We start from the raw sequence: 17,700 nt of genomic DNA, 5'->3' as shown, positions 1-17,700 counted from the left end.
CGTAAAGCAAATGGATTGGAATAGAGCAGATCCCCACCTGCCCACCACGTCGTTGTACCAAGTATTCATTTCTAAGTGATGTGTCACAGGAATCCTGCACCAGGTTCGTGTGAAAAACGCATGTGAAATACGGAGTGCACTCAAAGCCTTTCTGTACAACAGCATCCTACAGAAATTCTCACCCTTCTGCTTCCTTCTCGCTTTCACATTTCACAGAAATATTCCACTCTACCTGCATCCGTCACAAGGATCCATCACAGAGTGCCAGGACTTACAGCCATTCCCATACCTTCCAATTCTCTGTTCTTGTAAATATTGGTCACTAGAAAGTGCTCTTTTTCTCAATGGGAAAACATAGATTCCAATAAAATTGTAATTTTCATTATCAAGATGATCAAAATAACATGAAAATAATAACAGCACAATCGTTTTCATTTCCCATTTCAAAGCAAAATAAAAACAACACTTTGAAACGGTGATTCTAAGTGTGTTGTTTAATGAGATAAAATCCTGTTATTGGGATCAAAACCACTGAAAACCAAACCCAACAAAACCCAACACTCCTTTATGAAAGATGTTTCAGAATTTGCTATGCCACAAAATCCGAGCTTTTCACCAGCCTGCACTCCTCCTTGGAACTGCAGCTAGCTGCAGAAACATCCCCAGAGGAAGACATTCTCTTCCCTAAGAATAATGATGACATAAATAGCAATGAGAATGAGAATGAAAATGGCCATAACCTGATCCTAACACATGGGGCTGTGTTACAAGACACAGCTGAATAATAAAGTTGAATGAATGAAGTTGAATTTCCCACATCAGGGAAGACTTCGTAAATGCCCCTTCTGGACTCCCACTAATAAATGATCAGATGATAAAATATATTCATAAAAGCTGTCACTACCAAATTGCCTCACAAGATCTCATCTCCCTGCTATCTCAAGCTTATTAATATATGGACAAATTGACGTCCAACAGCCAACAAACCAGTGCCTGGAGTCCGCCTGCCATCCCATGAGAGCAGTGCTGAGCTGTACGGTGTTATCTTTGCTCTCCAATGGAGATGTGCCTCCTTCTTGTCCCTGGTTTCTGATATCATCCCAGCATCTGGGAAATTAACTCCTATTGCCTGCACTCATGCAAAGCACAGTGTTATCCCAGGCTCACCTCTAGTCCTGCCTCATATGAAGGCAGACATGCCACAAGAAAAACCCCTCATGCATTATAGATATTACTTAGTGGATGTACAGCCAATGCAAATAAATAACAAAATCTATTATAACAATTCTCTCAGCTATTACGTTCCTATGTTTTGAACTCTTTTCTTCTTGCTTTTGTATAACAAGACATGAAGGCTATGTGTATCTTGAGCTCCTTAATAGGCAAATACTCTGCCATAAAACTTTCAAAAAGGAAGCAGTTATTTCCAGACCTTATTTACAAATACACCTCTGCTCGTGTCTCTATCACAGATTCGCATCTTCTGTATTTCATGCAGTTTTTCAGCCACTTTATATTGTGCCTGAGTTTCCATGAAAAATTACCTAAGAGTAATTATAAGAGTGAATACAGAGAATAAGTGATTCCCATCAGAAGTCCCTTAGGGACTCTTTGGATGCTACTGAATGTTCAAGCAGCAGCATTATAGACTGAAATGGGAAGCAGAAAGAAAGCTCTGTACTTCTCTGACCTTTCCAAAGGCCAATAATACTTAAAGATGCACAGTTTTCTCCATAATTGTTTGGCAATAGCGTGGCACATACTATATAACATTTTATTGGGTGTCTACTATATTATTTCTCCCTACTTTACTAGAATTTTATAGTTTCCTAAAAATGCCAGAATGACCTTTTTTAAATAGCGACAAAGTAATGACTGACAAAAAATTGATTGCAAATGGGTGCCTTTAGGAAATTGTTTGCATTTCTGTAAATTCCCCCAAGACATCTCAGCAGCATAAATTTAGAGTGGTATTTTCTACGGTCCTAAATGTTAAGGCCAAAGTTCACAGCTGAGAGTCCTGTGAGCACTTAAGTCCCTTCTGAATTACAAACTGATTCAGGAAACTACACTGCAGTTCAGGAAGGATGGACAAAGAACCTGTTCAGCTCCAAAGCATACAGATAGATTAAATTACTTGAACTGGAAGAAGGAAGGCGACCAACCTTGGAGAAATATCGCATCCTTGCTGCATAAAGGCACCCAGGGAAAACCAGAGACTGTTAAATATCCCAAACTCATTTGTCTGATCATTGGCTGGCTGGTCCCGTCCTTCCTCAAACTCCTCGGTGTGCCACTCGTAAGGGCTGAAGCGGCTCACCAAGAAGAGGACGACGCTCACTCCAATGTAGGCAAAAACGATACACATCCATATTTCATAGGCCAAAGGGTCCAGAAAAGAGAACACTCCTGGTTTGGACTTCTGTGGTTTTTTTATCATGATAGAGATGCCTAAGCTCATAAAGGGTTTGGAAAAGTCTATAACTTCTTCTCGAACCAGAGTGATGGTTAATGGTGCCACAGCCACATCAGCCCTCTGAAAAGAAGTGAAAAAAGAGTCACATTCTGGGGATAAAACATATCTACTAACTCCAGCTTATTTTACTTTGTTCTCTGTGTAACCCTACTATCAGAAAAGTAATCAGACAAAACCAATTGCAAGAGCAATGTTAGAAAGAAGCAGCCCGTAACAACAGTGGATTATTTCCGTTCTATCGTTACTGATCACTGGTTCTATTTTGAAATCACAACATTCCCTTTTCTAGCCACCCAACTCCTGTGTGATTTATCCACTGATGTCACAGTCTGATGCAAAAAAACTTCTCCTAAAAGAGCCTTATCATCCGGACATCAAAAGAGGCAAGGCAAGGCAAGTTGCCTGAAAAAGGACACCAGGATGTTTACTTCCATCAGAAACTCCTTTTTAGTGGCATAACTGACACAGAAGGAAAAAAAAAAGATCCAGTGACACTGATGTGCACTTTCCATTTATTTTATAACCAGTCTTGAAAATGGAAAGGGAAATGCACTGAAATGGTTGTCAGCATATCCCGTTGAGATCTCAGCAGGACTAAGATCATCCATTTCTCCAGCATGGCAAAAGACAGACTTGGGCACTGATGCTCCCTATACTGTGAAGGGAAAATCGCACCCCTCTGAAGAACTATTTGAAACACTACAGACGGGGAATTATCGGAGCAAATCAGAATTAGAAGTGTAGGGTGACAGGATATATTCAAGCAGATGGAAAGGAGTGATTAGACCAAAATGTCGGGTTCACCAGACATTCAGGGTCAGGCTGGATGGGAATCCAAGCACTCTGATGGAGCTGTAGGTGTTCCTGCTTCTTGCAGGGGAGTTGGACCAGATGACCCTTAAAGGTCCCTTCCTACTCAAACAATTCTACGATTATATAAATCCATGCTGAGTTTTTGAAATCTTACCTTTCCTTCATCCTGCCATTATCAAGTAAATATAAAATACAACAAAATTTGGAGATTCAACTCATGAGGAAGTTTAGAAAGTTCAACCTCTCAATACTTGTTCTCCCAAAAATGGAAAAAAAAATAAAAATTATTCCTGTAGCTAAATATATTTTGACATTTCCATGGGCACAAAATGTGCTGTCCCACCCTGAATTAAATTTTTTTCTTTGGGCTGATTATTTATATTATCACAGCCAAAATCTGCAAGACAGCAAAGGCTGACAGAAGAAGGGGATCCTTTTTACTCTGGAGATTGAGGCTGTTCACAAGACAAGACCTGAAGACAATGGACAAGTGGGAAACTCACCCCATAAACAAGTTCTCCCACCATGCCATTCCATATTTTGGTCTCAGGATCCCTGGCTCCGTACTTCCCATCTCTGACAATCTCCAGCCTGTAGTGGTAGCCAACATGCTTTGCAATCTCAGCAGCAAGCTCCACACAGTAGCCCTCATACCTTTCATTGCCTTCAAACTGGTTGGCGTTCTTCTTGAGCATCACGTATGGGTCTTCCTGGCACAGAGGAGACCAATATTGAGCCACATTCCACCTTCCCAGCCCTTTAGAGACTCAACATCTCTGCTTATGTTCTGCTTGAAAAGCCCTAACTTTGTGTTCACCAACCAAAGGGAACCACAATGGGGTTAATTTAGAAATTATGATGTGTAATTTTTTATTCTGATGTTTTCTATTCATTTATGCAAAAACTGTGTGCAGCTTCTGCAGTGACAGACCTCAGGGCAATGGAGATTCTTGGGGGGATTTGGGTGACAAATCTTTCATCTTGGCTCTGTAAGGGTTATTTAGCACATTTCAGCTATGAATGTTTAAAGGAATGTCCGCCTGCATGGGCACAGACAGAGACAAATCTGCTGGGCATGAGAGAGCCCTAAAGATGTTTAATTCAGTTTGGGTATTGTGTCTTCTTTGTAGATTTGCAGCAAGCATTTAACAAACAAGTTAGTAAAATTTCATCTGTTTCTGCGGGGTGATTGTATACAATGACACACTACATGATACCATACATTATGGGGTACTTATTGTTCCTTCATGATTATAGTGGGGATTTGTTTTTAAGCTATGATTCAGTCTCTCTGCACAATACAGCTTATCCTTCCAAAAATTACAGCCCACATTCTGTGGGCTAAACACAAAGCACAGGTATAATGTTCCTAATTTACCTATGCTGATGCCTCTACTATCTTGTCATAATCTTTTGTATTTTCTATACTTAAGCATGAGAGCTCCTTAATACCAACTTAATTAGCCACAGCAATTTTCAGATACCTTTATGGACCCGACAGGAAACAGTAAGTGCTGTTATTATTATTGTTATTGCTATTATAAAGATGATACAGTACAAAGCAAGGTGTGCAAAGGGGAAGAGGCAGTCAGCACATCAGGGAGATGAGGGAGAATGAGAGCTGGGCTGGAAGTCCCAGCACTTACTAGGATCGTGGTGACTATGTACGTCCTGTTCTGAAGGCTCGTGGACTCGTTGCCGGTTTGAGTATCTATGGCTACTGGAACTAACTTCTCATCTTCATTCCAATAACCAATCTGCCAAATACAAATCCAGGACAACTTATTGATATCTCCTTGTAATACTAACCAAGATATGTTAACGTGGTCATTCAAAAAGGGTCAGATCTCTCAGCAAGTTCAGACTTAGCCCAATATCTCCCCTACTTGTTCTTGATGTCTTTTGCAAGGAGAATCAGGATCTCTCCTGTCCCACCATGCCTCAAGCACGAAAATAATGATTTCCTACAGTCTTTCTTGCAAACACATAAAAACAAACAGCACACAGCAGTAGATTATCACAATTCTCTGTCCCATCCCTACTTCAAGAGGTCACATTTTCCCTGTGAGACTTCTTTATACTTTTCTAATACGTCTGCTGCCTGTCCAGGTATGACAGGGCAACAAAATTCTGTTTTACAGTTGGAAGCCTCTGTAAACATAGAACTGACTCTTAGGATATCTTAAGACAACAGAAGAAATAAAATCAAGGCAGAAAAGAAACAGAAACAATCCTGGTCAGTGCCCAAAAGTTTGAAGTTATGAATAAAAGAATTTGTATGTTAAAATGTGCCTATTAAATAGGGTTTAGGCTGATCTGTCGCCACTTGCAGGTAAAGCATAGAATAGTCAATGTGTGTCCGTGAGTATCAACAGGAAGATCGTTGCTGACGTTATCCTCTTCCAGGGCTTGATTTGATAAGGGGTATTCCATCACATCATGCACATATGGAATTGCCTGAGCTTTGGTCAAGTGAAAGGAATTTATTATTACAGTAAATGGGAAAGGATATTAACACAGGGCATGACCAGGAGTTGTTGATGGCAGATGACAGACCATAACAATAGAGGAAGAAAAAAACTCTACACAGGCATCTCATCTGTCATCATTGCACAGAGAAAAGGAGAAGAGTGAGGAAAAAGCTTCCAAAACTCTGCCCTGGGGCAACATAAATGGAGATGTATGGGTTTTTTTGCACTTTTATCCTGGTGGATCTAAGATAAAGCATGCATCCTGTCAGTTATGTGCCTTCTAAACAAATATTTCTGTCAGTAAATACGCAGCAAAATCGAGACATTTAGCTGTTCTGCTGCTTCTCCTCTGGATTCCCTCTGGACTGCTATCATTATTCCTGAAGTGCAGAGCCCCAAACTGGACATAATATTACATTTAACCTCTTACGAATGCCAACTAGAGGAGGGAGATCACTTTGAATGTCTTTACACTTTATAGTGGCTGGGATATAGAAAGGTACAAAGACCTCAGGACAGTAGCAATGCCTGTGTACCAATCAGGACACAGTGAGCAAAAACCATGTTGCTTCAAGGAGAGCAGAATTAAATCAAAATAAAGGGTTCCCTGGCACTGCTTAGGGCAGACAGGTTCCTCCTGGCTCTGTCTTGGCTCATTTCTTAGAAATGAAAACTGGGAGAGCGAAAACAGACAGTTGTGTAGCTGGGACTGAGCCAAAGTGTCCTGCCAATAGCAAGACTGAGTGGGCCAAGTTTTCCTTTCCTGGAAATCCTCGCTCCGCAGCTAAGATGCCCTTCTTACTCCTGATAACCCCTTCCATATGTTGCATTTTTTAGCAATACACCATGAGTTCTTTGTCATGCTTGGCTTTGCACATGCAGAGACATAACTACACCATAACAAGAACAGAGAGTTGATGCCAGATGCAGGAGCTTCAGTCCCTTTCTCCATTACCTTTCTGATCCCGTCATGTTTCATTTCAATCACATGGAGGGTGTAGTTGGTCCTCCTCCCCTTCTCATTAAACTGAACATTGCCAGACAATCCTTCAAAACGGACCTTAAAGATATAAATATCAGCGAGAAGAGCAAATAGATCAGCTTCCCAAACTCCTAACAAACCTTATCTCTTGAAACTCAGTGGCCCATCATCAAGATAGTGATGCATCAGAGCCAGTTCGCATGTGGGAACCCATCGTCTCTTGGAATGCAAAAGGCAGCTAAGTCAGCTCTGAACGTCTCAGTCTCTGTGTGTTTGTGTTGTCTAAATCTAAGTAGGGTTTGGTAAAGAACTTCTCAGGCCAAATCAGGAGCTGTGCTTGAAGGAAATATGAAGATGTGGCCTCAGCTCCCAGCTGTCACCTTTTGATACAGAGAAGTCTATCAGTTAATTTACCTGCTTTAATTTAATACCCTGCTGCACCAGCCTATTTAAACCTGACTACTTTACAGTGTAAATGAGATTTACATAGGAAATTTTGAATCATAAGCCTCTGCTGATAACACTGCCATGCTGAAGAGCACTGCTCAGGCACCACATACAATTTCCTTAGTTTTCCCTCTCAATGTGACTTGTTGCATAAGACCAGGAACCTGAGAAAAGGAGTACTCACAACCCTGGACTGGGGAAGAAAGTTTTTTTCTCAGCCTTTCTCCTTGTTTTGGACAAATCTGTACTCTCTGCACTGGAAAGTTTCCCACATGCAAAATGAGAACAAGCATTTAATTGCCTTTCAAAGTGCCCTGAGAATCTCAGAATGAAGATTCTGTGAAGAAATGAGGATATATCACTATGGATGACATCAGTTGCCAATCTGCTTAAACAGTATTTGTTTTCCAGGTATTATCACAAAGGTTTTTCATGAAAATGAACATCTGCCATTGTTTTCTGAAGCTGCTTCAAGTCAAGAGGCTATATTTGGTGAAATTTGGAGAAAAGTGCTTTTCCATCCTCACAGAAAACAATACACCCATAAAAGACAGCTCTGCTAGAAATGCACCGTTACCTTAAACACTCCCTGCTTCCTGATCCATTGCCCCTTTTACCTTTTCAGACTGACATCTGAAGCTCAGTCACATGTGCTCATGCTTTGTGCTTTTATATGCACAAAAAGCCAGGTATACTAAAGGCAATTCCTTCCGTATGCAGGAAAAAAAATCTTAATCATATGATAGCCATGTAGCATTGACATAGCCAAAGGAGTCTCTCCCAGCACAGCTTTTCTGTCATTTACCATCTTGAGACCCCTCTCAGTATTCCTTTCTAATTGTTTCATTGACTCAAACCATTCTGTCTTTACCTCTTTGTCACTGATCCTTTTTTTCCCCTCTTTTTCTTGAAATAAAATACCCCAGCCTCTGGATCATAATAAAATACAGTGGGGAATGATTTCAGCAGTGCTCTGTACGAGTAAGTCAACTGAAGACGCGGACAACTTAAACACAATTGGATGTGAGATACGGATATGTGGTTCTCTGCTGGAAAAGGGGGATGCTTTTGTGGCTGTCTTGTCTGCAGTGTTACTCAACAGTTCAGGGCCAGTCACTTGCTTTCTAAGCCTGGTAACTAAATAACATTAACCAAAAATACCTGTCAAAAATTCTAATGATCTTCCTGAAGTACTGAGAGCTCAATGTTCTGGTTTAAAGCAATGCATTGTGAGAATTTCCAGGGAAAAAATACTTTTTCCCTTTAATACATGCACACATTTTGTGAAAATGTGTTAGATTTCTTTCTTTCTTTTTTAAACCTGCAGAATGTTTCAAATTGTTTTTCTTTTTTGGTCCTGCTATCCTTGACTGCTTCCTACACTAAACAGAAATGAGGCAATTCGGGAGCTTATTCAAGACATTTCAGTTGAAATAAGTGGAGAAACTTTTTAACAGCTCTTAATGGTTCAGGCAATAGAAAATGGGAGGTGAAGAGAGAGAACACTGTGAATATCTGTAACAACTGCTGTAATTGTGAGTCTTCACAGAAAGGATAACTCAAGCCTTCAATCTAATCTTAAGTTCTTTCCATTTCCATTTGCCTCTTTCTAAAACGGAGTTATTACTAAAATACTAAATGCTGGAGGACTATTGAGTTCGTAGTTAAAATTTCCTTTGAGGATTCCTTCCCCCACTGCATGCTTCAGAACCTTTTATTTTGACCGTCACAACTGAACTGGCCAAACTTACTGAAAATTATCATTTTTTAAAGGTTAAGAAACAATTCTGGCAAATAGCTCCATGTGCTCTTTGATCCAAATCACTGCAGTTGAAAAGAATTTTAAAATCAATTTAATGAAAAGATGAGAAAAAATCAGAGGTGATTATCGAGCACACACATAGAATTACCAAGACTAATTTTGATATCCTACTCTCCTAAATTCTATAAAGAAAAACACTGGAGAGCCTCTTGCTCAACATATATCTTCCAAGTATTTAATGTTTATTAGGTAACTGATCTCCCTAATGCATCGAAAAGGCAGATTTTATTACAGGAGCTTGGAGAAGCTATGACAGTGATTTGCCCAAGGTCATACAGAAAGTCAGCGAAGGCTTGGGAACGTGTAAAATATAAGGAATAAAATCAATCCGAATGCAAGATTTGGTTTTAGAGGATTTTTTGTTTGCCACCAAATCAAAATATATGTAAAAAATTTACGTAAGATGAAAATTAGCCAAAATAATTTTGTTCTTCTTGCCTTAAGGAAAGAGGATGGGATAAGCTATATTTGGATAACACTGAACCAGCAGTATTTGCAAGCAAGGAATCCTTCTATTTTTGAAACAAATGTAGCACAAACTATGAGTAAGAAAGTAGAGAAAAGAAAAAAATGTTTGAAATGAATGTCAGTTCTTAAATTTAAATGAGTATTGCAATGTTCTACCTTTCTAAGTCTTTGAGAAGAGTGTATGATTCTTCTCCCTTGCTGTAAGTTTAATATAGGTTTGGGTGGTTGTTTTATTTTTGTTTATTTAAAAATCTAAATTTCTATGCAGGGTGAAAAAGCAGGATTTTCAGACTATTAAGGAATAAACTTTCTCAATAGCTGTTATTAAGGCTTTTCCCAATCCTCACAGCATGAACCAAGCTCTAATGTAGTCCTTAAGAACATTCTGATGCCAACCAACACATATGGCAAAATCCATTCAATTTCAAATGTCATTAGAAATCTGGAACAAAAGCTGAGTTCACAGAGAATTGAAGGAGCTTCAGAAAATGTGATCTAAGCTGGTCTGTCTCTTGGAAAAATAAAAATAGAGATCCATGATTTTATGGGATAATATCTTGGCTTTTCCATCCAAGAACTTCAAAAGATCATGCTGGATGTCAACAGGAAAAGAAACTCACTGAGCTCAAGCCTGAACTCTGTATGAGATCTGGCTCTCATCTGGAAGAATCAGTTTCTTAACCTAAGCAAATTATTTGGGTGTTTCTGCTGCTATCTGCCCCTCTTCCCCTACCCATGGACTACGTATGGCCACCCCCACAGCATACATATCGGTTGGGCTTCAAACCTGCTGCAGCGCTCTCTGGATATCAATGCCTTGTCCCCAGGGCACAGCTGGATTGGCGAGGCAGTCCCCAGCATTGCCACGTCGGGAGATGTCAATCCGCTGCCTCCGCAGGTTCTGAAACGCCTCAGCCATCACCCGGACACCATCATACGTAAGGGCCGAAGTGTACTAGAAAGAGAAGACATTTGCCCATTAGCCTGAGTTGACCTCTGGCATACTAAACTGTTTAGATAACTTTGATTTTGCACTTTGTCATCACCCTTCCATCTTTGGGGGATCCTTTGTGTGATTACTGATGTCTTGGTTACCTGTGGAAGTTGGTGATTTCTCTTCCAGAGGAAAGGAGTGAGGCGGAAGCTCTTGATTTGCCTTCTGCTGCCTTCAGATTGCACTCAGCCTTCAAAGCTACTCACTTGATACCCAAATCTTTTTGTTTAATTAGAATCATTGACCTGAACTTTCAAGGAATGCATCATACAGTGTGAATGTGAGACTGAAAGATATGCTAAACCAAGTAACGAGTCGCTCTTTCTGGTCACAGATGGAGTCCAGAAAACTCTGTTGCAATGTGCAAAAAATCTGCAAAAGGATGAGTTTATTCAAGCTGAAACTTGTGCAGGAAAGAGGTAAAACTCTGGTGTGAACAGCAGCCTTCCTTCTCCTGTGATTGCCTACGGATTTATTTGTATGAAACTTCTTTAAAACTAATACTTCCAAGGTTGACATTTCTATTGCTGAGCGTTTGCCAAAAGTGTATTTGTTTTCAAATGGCAAGCAGAAAAAGAAAACCGCCTCTCCCCTCTGTCCTTGACACTTTCAGAGTCTTCTGCTCTGAGTTAGGAATTAATTAAATTGTATTTGTCCTCTACTGTACCCACTGATCTGAAAATGTTCACATCTGGGAACAGCATTATTATCACTGCGTGGGAATGACTTGAAATGGATAAGAAGGACCCTAAATCAAATGGTTTTCTATGTCACTTGCCTTTGGCCTCTTCCAGTCCACACGGGGAAGCTCTCTGGCATCGTTATTTCTCCACTGCTGCATGATCCTGGCAGGAACAGTATCCGTGTAATTCACCAACTGGAAGCCAGTGACGTTGGCTCCACTCTCCCTGAATTTCGTCAGATCAATATCCATAAATCCCTGGTACAAGACAGAAATAGGAAACACTCATTAAATGAACCATCTCTGGGTGGATAACAGGAAAAGTGTTTACCTATGGATTTGACAGTCAGCATAGGAAAAATCTCATCCCTCTGCAAAGTCAGGCTCGACACTGAGAGGCTCCACTCCCTGAACACAAGGTGAAACTGTCTTACAGGCAGCAGTGGGGCTTTGAGACAGGTACTGGAGATACAATGCAAGCAGTGGGGAGAAGAGGACACTGTTTGGCATCCCAACTTCAGTATCCTCTCTTTAGCAGTGCTGCTATACAAAACTATTTGCTGCGTTCCCTTCCACAAAGCAGGTGCCTGAGCGGAGCATCTGTAACCATTTGCTCTCAAATATATGATGTCAGTGTGAGTTAAAAAAAAAAAAAGCCAGGGCCACCCCTCCCACGAGACATTGGTCAGGTTCCCAAAATGATGCTCACTCTATACAGGCTGGGGGAGCTAATTAGCTCATTAATTTCCAAGGTCAGAATCAAGCCGTCAGATGGGAACCTGTTGTGAGAAAAAACAGCTTGCAAGGAAAAGACTAAATTGCCCTCTTACATCAGTGTCAGACCAAGAGAGTCATAAGTGACTCAAAAATGTCTTTAAAGACTTTCACAGCTTTTCTTCCGGCTTTTTGTAAGCAATTTAGCATCCACTTACAGGCTGAGAATTGGATGGAGATGTACAGATGCTCTAAATAGATGATTTGTTTAGTTTCAAAGTGCAGTGATTTAGGTAAAAAAAAAAAAAAAAAAAAAAGAAATAAAAAAAACAGTGATACTTCGTGAGTATGTATTTCTCAGAATGCTGGTTTAACCCACATCAATCTTGTATGTAATTGCCAGCGTAGGGGTTTCAGAAAGCCAGAGCTGTGATTAATGAATAGGAAATGCAGCACGGTAATTGTCTCCGACATCTTAATGCATTTCAGGCCAAGCGATTTTTGACACACGGCGCTCCTAAAATTCAGTAAGAGGGACCTCACAGGTTGCCAACTGGTTATTCATGGCCAGGACCAAATTGCACTGACACTTTGCTCCTGGGAGGTACTCAGGGGAAAAAGATCTGTCAAAAGAAACTACCACACAGCAACTTGAAGTATGTGCCACCAACTCCTCCTTGGAAGGCCTACAAAGGCATGAGGGAAGGTCCGAGTTCACAACAGAACGCAGGATGTCTGGTGTCCTTAACCCCTTCAACAAGCAGAACACTCGAAAAGGATTGTGACACTACCTACAATGACAGCAGTGGTCAGAAACACTCCCTTTCAGTGCTTTCCTCAAGCCAAACCATTCTAAAACTGAGAGCGTGGAGACCTCTAAAGATTTTCCAGTTGTTAAAGGCAGTTGAGGCTGTAGGGAACACCATTAACCTTGGATATGCCTTTGCATTTTTAATGTTATTAACTGCTGAAAAAAAAAAACTGTTTTCACCTGTTATTCCTCCTCCACGTGCCCCAGTGCAAGGTCAGTACAGGACCTTGTACTAATTACAAAGGAATTTTGATTACTGCGCCAATGAAATCTGCTCAGAGCAGTTTTGAGTGACATGAGAGCAAATGAACTGGGGAATACCAGAGGTCAGATATTGTAGAAAGCAGTTCCTAGGGGAAGACAGCTTTTGCTGGCTTACATATAAACAAGAATATATTGAATTTTATTCAGGTTGTCACTTGGAAATGTTTCTTTGGCAGCGCAGCATCAGGAATTAAATATGCTTATCTGTCTTTCTGGAAGATCAGTCCGTGCTTGTAAGAACGATTAGAGCAGATGAATCACAATATTTGCAAGCAAAGAAGTCATCAATCACCTGATATCGTGTACTACCTACACCAAGATGTCGCAAAAAAGGGGATCTTTTATATAGTTTTCAATTGACCATACTTGGAAAATTGAAAATAGAACAAGATTGTCCAGTCTAACTCTCAGTGCACAGGAGAAAGGGAATTGAGGCAAACAGAGCAGCTGTGGGATATGATCATCTAACCAAGTGTGATAAGTCATCACCCATTACCTAACTGCCAGCGGACTTAGCAGAGCACAATGACTCTACCTAAGCAATAAACAAAACATAACATCACTAATATTAATTAATACATGGCTCAGCTCCATGTGAGGACATCAGGGAAAGAATTCTGGGGAACCTGAAGGCTGCAGCAGCCCCACTCTGCCACCCATGTGCCTGAACACTGCGTGTGCTCATATTGCATCCAGCCCTGGCCAGGGCAGAACAAATATTAATTATGCAAAGCCTCACTGCCAGGAAGTTCTAAGGGAAAGAAGATATAAAATGAATCATACTTCCTTTACTCAGAGAGTCTGTCTGACATCAGTAAGTGACTAAGGAGAGACTGCAGCCCACTGCTGTGGGGCAGGCAGCAGATGTGCTTGAAGCAGTGTGGTTGGGATCGACCCATTTGGAAAAGAATCAGCACAGAAATGCTTCCCTTTGCCATCAAATCAAATACAGCAAGAAGTGAAAAAGGCTGTAATGAAGTTCTGTGGAATGAGGTTCTCTATGGGACATTTTCAGCCAAAACCTTTCCAACAAATACTGTTAAAAGTTCTCTTAGCAGCCATGTCTGGAGCACTGGGCTGTACAGAGAAACAAACTCACACCCTGGAATTCAGTGAATTGTGATTTCTTTTGGGATCTTTAGACCTGAACCACTTGGGACATACCTGTGGGCCAAGCAGGTAAGTGGCCTTTCCCTCTTACTCAGCACTACTGGTGCCCTGGAGAGGAAAAGGAACCACAGAATCACAGGAGGAGGAATGCAGCAGCTTGTGCCCAGCCAAGTGCTGTGCCTGCAGCAGCTGGGGTGAGCAGGCAGAGCAGCACCCAGGGGAACAAAGAGCTCCCTGGGCTCCCCATGGGCTCTTAAGGGAGGCAACACTCCTGCAAGCACAGTTTGTTTTGGGACCATCAAAACTACACTGGAAGGGACACAGCAGCAGCAAGCTCATCCCTGCCCTCCAGCAAGCTTAGCTGTCCCTTTTATTTAAGTTCACTTTGCAAAGTCATCTCTGTAAATCAGTGTGGCCTTCTGCCTTGTATGTGCTAGGAAAATACCTCACTTTCTCTGCATGCCGTCAAATCAGGAGTCTGACAATAAACCACAAGAATCTGGACCTGTCCACACTGACAGCCACCCTCCTCCACACCTGCCCTGATTCACAGCATCTGCAGCGCAGCTCACACAGCAGCCAGGCTTGGTTCAATGCGGGGAAGTTGCTCTTCAGCCCATGCTATTGACTGTTCTCTCTGCATTAATGAACCTCACTAAGCGATTGCATGGAGGAGCCCTGCTGTTAGTAAATAACACAGGCAGCTGGTAAAGACCTTCACGTCTTCAAATAGAAAACAGAGCAGTGCTGGGAAGCATTCTTGCCTCGTATTGTTTTCCTTGCTTCATCTGTTCTTTATGCTGTGCTTAAACTGAAACCATTTTTCAGGCAAAGGTTGCTTTACTGTCCCATTCACTGCCTTGTTTCCTGGGAGAGATGTCAGCAAGTCACACATTTATATTCCTCTCCACTGTGTGTGAGCTCAGTCATCAAAGGAAATGCATAATGCAGGCAGGCTGATGACTTGAAATGTGTCTCATGAATCCATCTTGATTAACTGGTCCAGGAAGGATCTGCCTTGAAAAGAAAGTCCCCAGAAATTAGCCAGCTCCTTATTTATACCCTGAGCATCACCAGGAGCCAGGGCAGTGAGTGGGCAGCACAGACTGCTGTCAGACAGTGGAGGAAAGGCTCCCACTTGCATGACGGCCTTCCTTAGACCTGTCAGCACCATCCAGTTCTCTGCACATCATCTTTCTCCTTTTCTCTTTTATTTTTTTTTTTGCTTTTTCTCTTATCTTCTCCTCTCTCTCTTTTTTCTGTTCCTTTTCCCTTTCACACTTAAATCCTACACTAAATTATCCCTTCCTAAGCACAAACTGCTCAAACTCACCCAGAAATGCAAGGCAGCAATGAAAAACTGGCCCAGTTCTCTTCAGATGCAACCCCTGCATGGTCTACAAATGCCAGGCTGCCTCCTGCTACCAGACTTTATGATTATGAGGAACATCTGCAAAAAGAAAACAACTGCTTCTGAATGACTGTGGATCAGCCAAGTGAATGCAAAGTGGCTCCTGTCACTCCAAGGTGTGCTGGTATAATTCTGCAGGGAGTAGGAAGTCAAGCATTTCCAGATGGAGCATCTCTAATATACCAAATTATCTTCAAGCTTGACTTGTCCAGTAAAGTATCATTCCTCACTCCCATCACTTTGTATTAATAAGGAGGGTACATCAAAAAGGAGCCCATCTGCTTCAGTTTTGTTCCAGCATGCCTTCAGCAGGAGAGAACTTCTCTTCTGCAGCATTATGAATGTCAAATTTCATCATAGCAGTAAAACATGAGAAATCTCACTATAACATGGAGGCAAAGAAGAAAGAGAAAATAATGATGGGATGATAGTTCCAGTCCTGAAGCCTGCTGCCTACTTTGTGGGTACAAGTGATTGTGCAGATCTTGCTGGAAGGCTCAGTCCAGCCACTTTAGGCAAACATTTGCTCTTTAAAAAACTTTCAGAGTAGCAACTGATTTAAAGGCTTGGGAAACATGCTGTATAGTGACAGATTCCAGGACTTCAGTCAGCGATATGATTAAGGGTTGACCTGATCACAGTTTACAAGGACCAAAACTTCAGTAATGGAATATCTAGTCCAACAAACAGAAGCATAAATCTGTTGGAGGAAGGCAAAGCTAAGCAAGTTCAGACCAGAAATGAGCATCGATGAAGTCACCAAAAGGAAGCTGTTATGGATTTACATGTCACCCCTTGCCAGCTGAGCTGGGTAATGGATTAGACGACAGCAAATGGCTGAGAAACCTCTTACTTTAACAACTTTTCTCTTCTATGATTTAAGTAAACACATCCTTATTTCCAACAGCTGTGATATATCCTTTCGTTACTTACCTGATGCTCAGTGTTTTTTTTAAGCTGCTGTAAGTCACTCGTGCTTTTGAGCCCTCATTAGCTGCTGCAAAAATCCTTCCAAAGGCTGCAGCTCACATTGTCCTCTGTGGGCAATTTTTATATCAAAACCAGACAATTTTCTGTTACATGAGACAGTCTAATTCAAACAAAAATTAATTCAGGGTGCTCCTGTGTCTTCCACCATCAATAACTCATATAAGATAATGTTTCTGGGGTTTCTTCTGTTTAGTAATCTCAAATCGGAACAGAAAAATCTGATTGGAAGCGAAGCTGGAAAACCAAGTTTTCCGGTGAGTCTACCTGCATCGCGGACTAACTGGTATAATTTTAGAGACTTAAAAATAACTTAGGACAGCTCTTTCCAACATTAGAATAGCAGTTTTGCAAGCATAGGCACCCTGAGATCCTACCAACGCATCCTTCCAACTCCCACGAAACACTTTCAGATCGGTTACTGATGCAAACCTGAGCAGTGCTGACCTCAGCTGCACCTTCAGCCACTTTCTGGAGGTAAAAACTGACGTGAAGAGGCACAATTAAACCAGAGGGGACACAGAGCAAACTAGCAGGATTTGCCTGGCTCCCCACACAGGGCTCTCAGCTGTCAAAGCTGCTGTGTTGATGCCCTTCAAATCCATCAGTGCTACTTGCAAAGTGAAACACCGTTCATGGCTGGACTCAGCACTCACATACATAAATATAAAGTGGCATTGGAAAAAGTGCTTACCTCTACTAATCACCTCTGTTTGTATCTTCACTCTTCTCTGCTACCCCTCACATCAGCAATCTCATGCGCTTATCTATTCAACTTCAAAAGAAGAGCATTTGCTAAAAGAAAAACCTGGACTAATGTGCCAGGAAAAAGAAAGGCTCCAACACCGTGTGGCAGCTGTCCTTAATTCTTCTCTTTTAAAGACAAGTCACACAAAGGTCACTTATTTTAAGACAAATTTTTTCCTCTGCCCAAGGGAACCCATTTTCTCCCACTACAGGCAGCAGTCAGCCCACCACCCTGGCATAGGATAGACAGAGACATGAAGGCAAGGTTATGGTGAAAGAGTCTGTAACATCAAAAGAAAGAAACCCCAGAAGTTTCTAAGCTTGCTGCTCTGACAGTATTGACTGCATTTTTTCTCTTTGTGGTTGTTAGACTGTGTTTTCAAAAGCTGAGAACAAAGCTTAGGAAAATACAACCCATGAAAACAAACACTACTTTAAGTTGCCAAACCCCTTTGACATGTAAAAAGAAGAAATAAAAAGAGGTAAAAAGAGAGGGGGGGT

At 41.4% G+C, this 17,700-nt stretch overlaps 1 protein-coding gene across 2 annotated transcripts in view; it reads right to left on the bottom strand.

The window, feature by feature from the left end:
• Positions 1-17,700, bottom strand: part of GRIA1 (glutamate ionotropic receptor AMPA type subunit 1) — a 115,009-nt gene that overhangs the window by 38,499 nt on the left and 58,810 nt on the right. For both annotated transcript variants that reach the window (XM_015875851.2, XM_015875852.2), the window contains exons 6-11: positions 11,252-11,413; positions 10,267-10,434; positions 6,716-6,820; positions 4,936-5,046; positions 3,793-3,999; positions 2,166-2,536 (exon numbers count right to left, since the gene is read on the bottom strand). In XM_015875851.2, coding sequence (XP_015731337.1) covers positions 2,166-2,536; positions 3,793-3,999; positions 4,936-5,046; positions 6,716-6,820; positions 10,267-10,434; positions 11,252-11,413 — 1,124 coding nt within the window. The remainder of the gene's footprint in view (positions 1-2,165; positions 2,537-3,792; positions 4,000-4,935; positions 5,047-6,715; positions 6,821-10,266; positions 10,435-11,251; positions 11,414-17,700) is intronic.

Source organism: Coturnix japonica, chromosome 13, assembly GCF_001577835.2.
Source record: "Coturnix japonica isolate 7356 chromosome 13, Coturnix japonica 2.1, whole genome shotgun sequence".
Lineage (NCBI taxonomy): Eukaryota > Metazoa > Chordata > Aves > Galliformes > Phasianidae > Coturnix > Coturnix japonica.
Note: the sequence above shows the minus strand (reverse complement) of the source record. Positions and strands in the feature narration are given on the sequence as shown.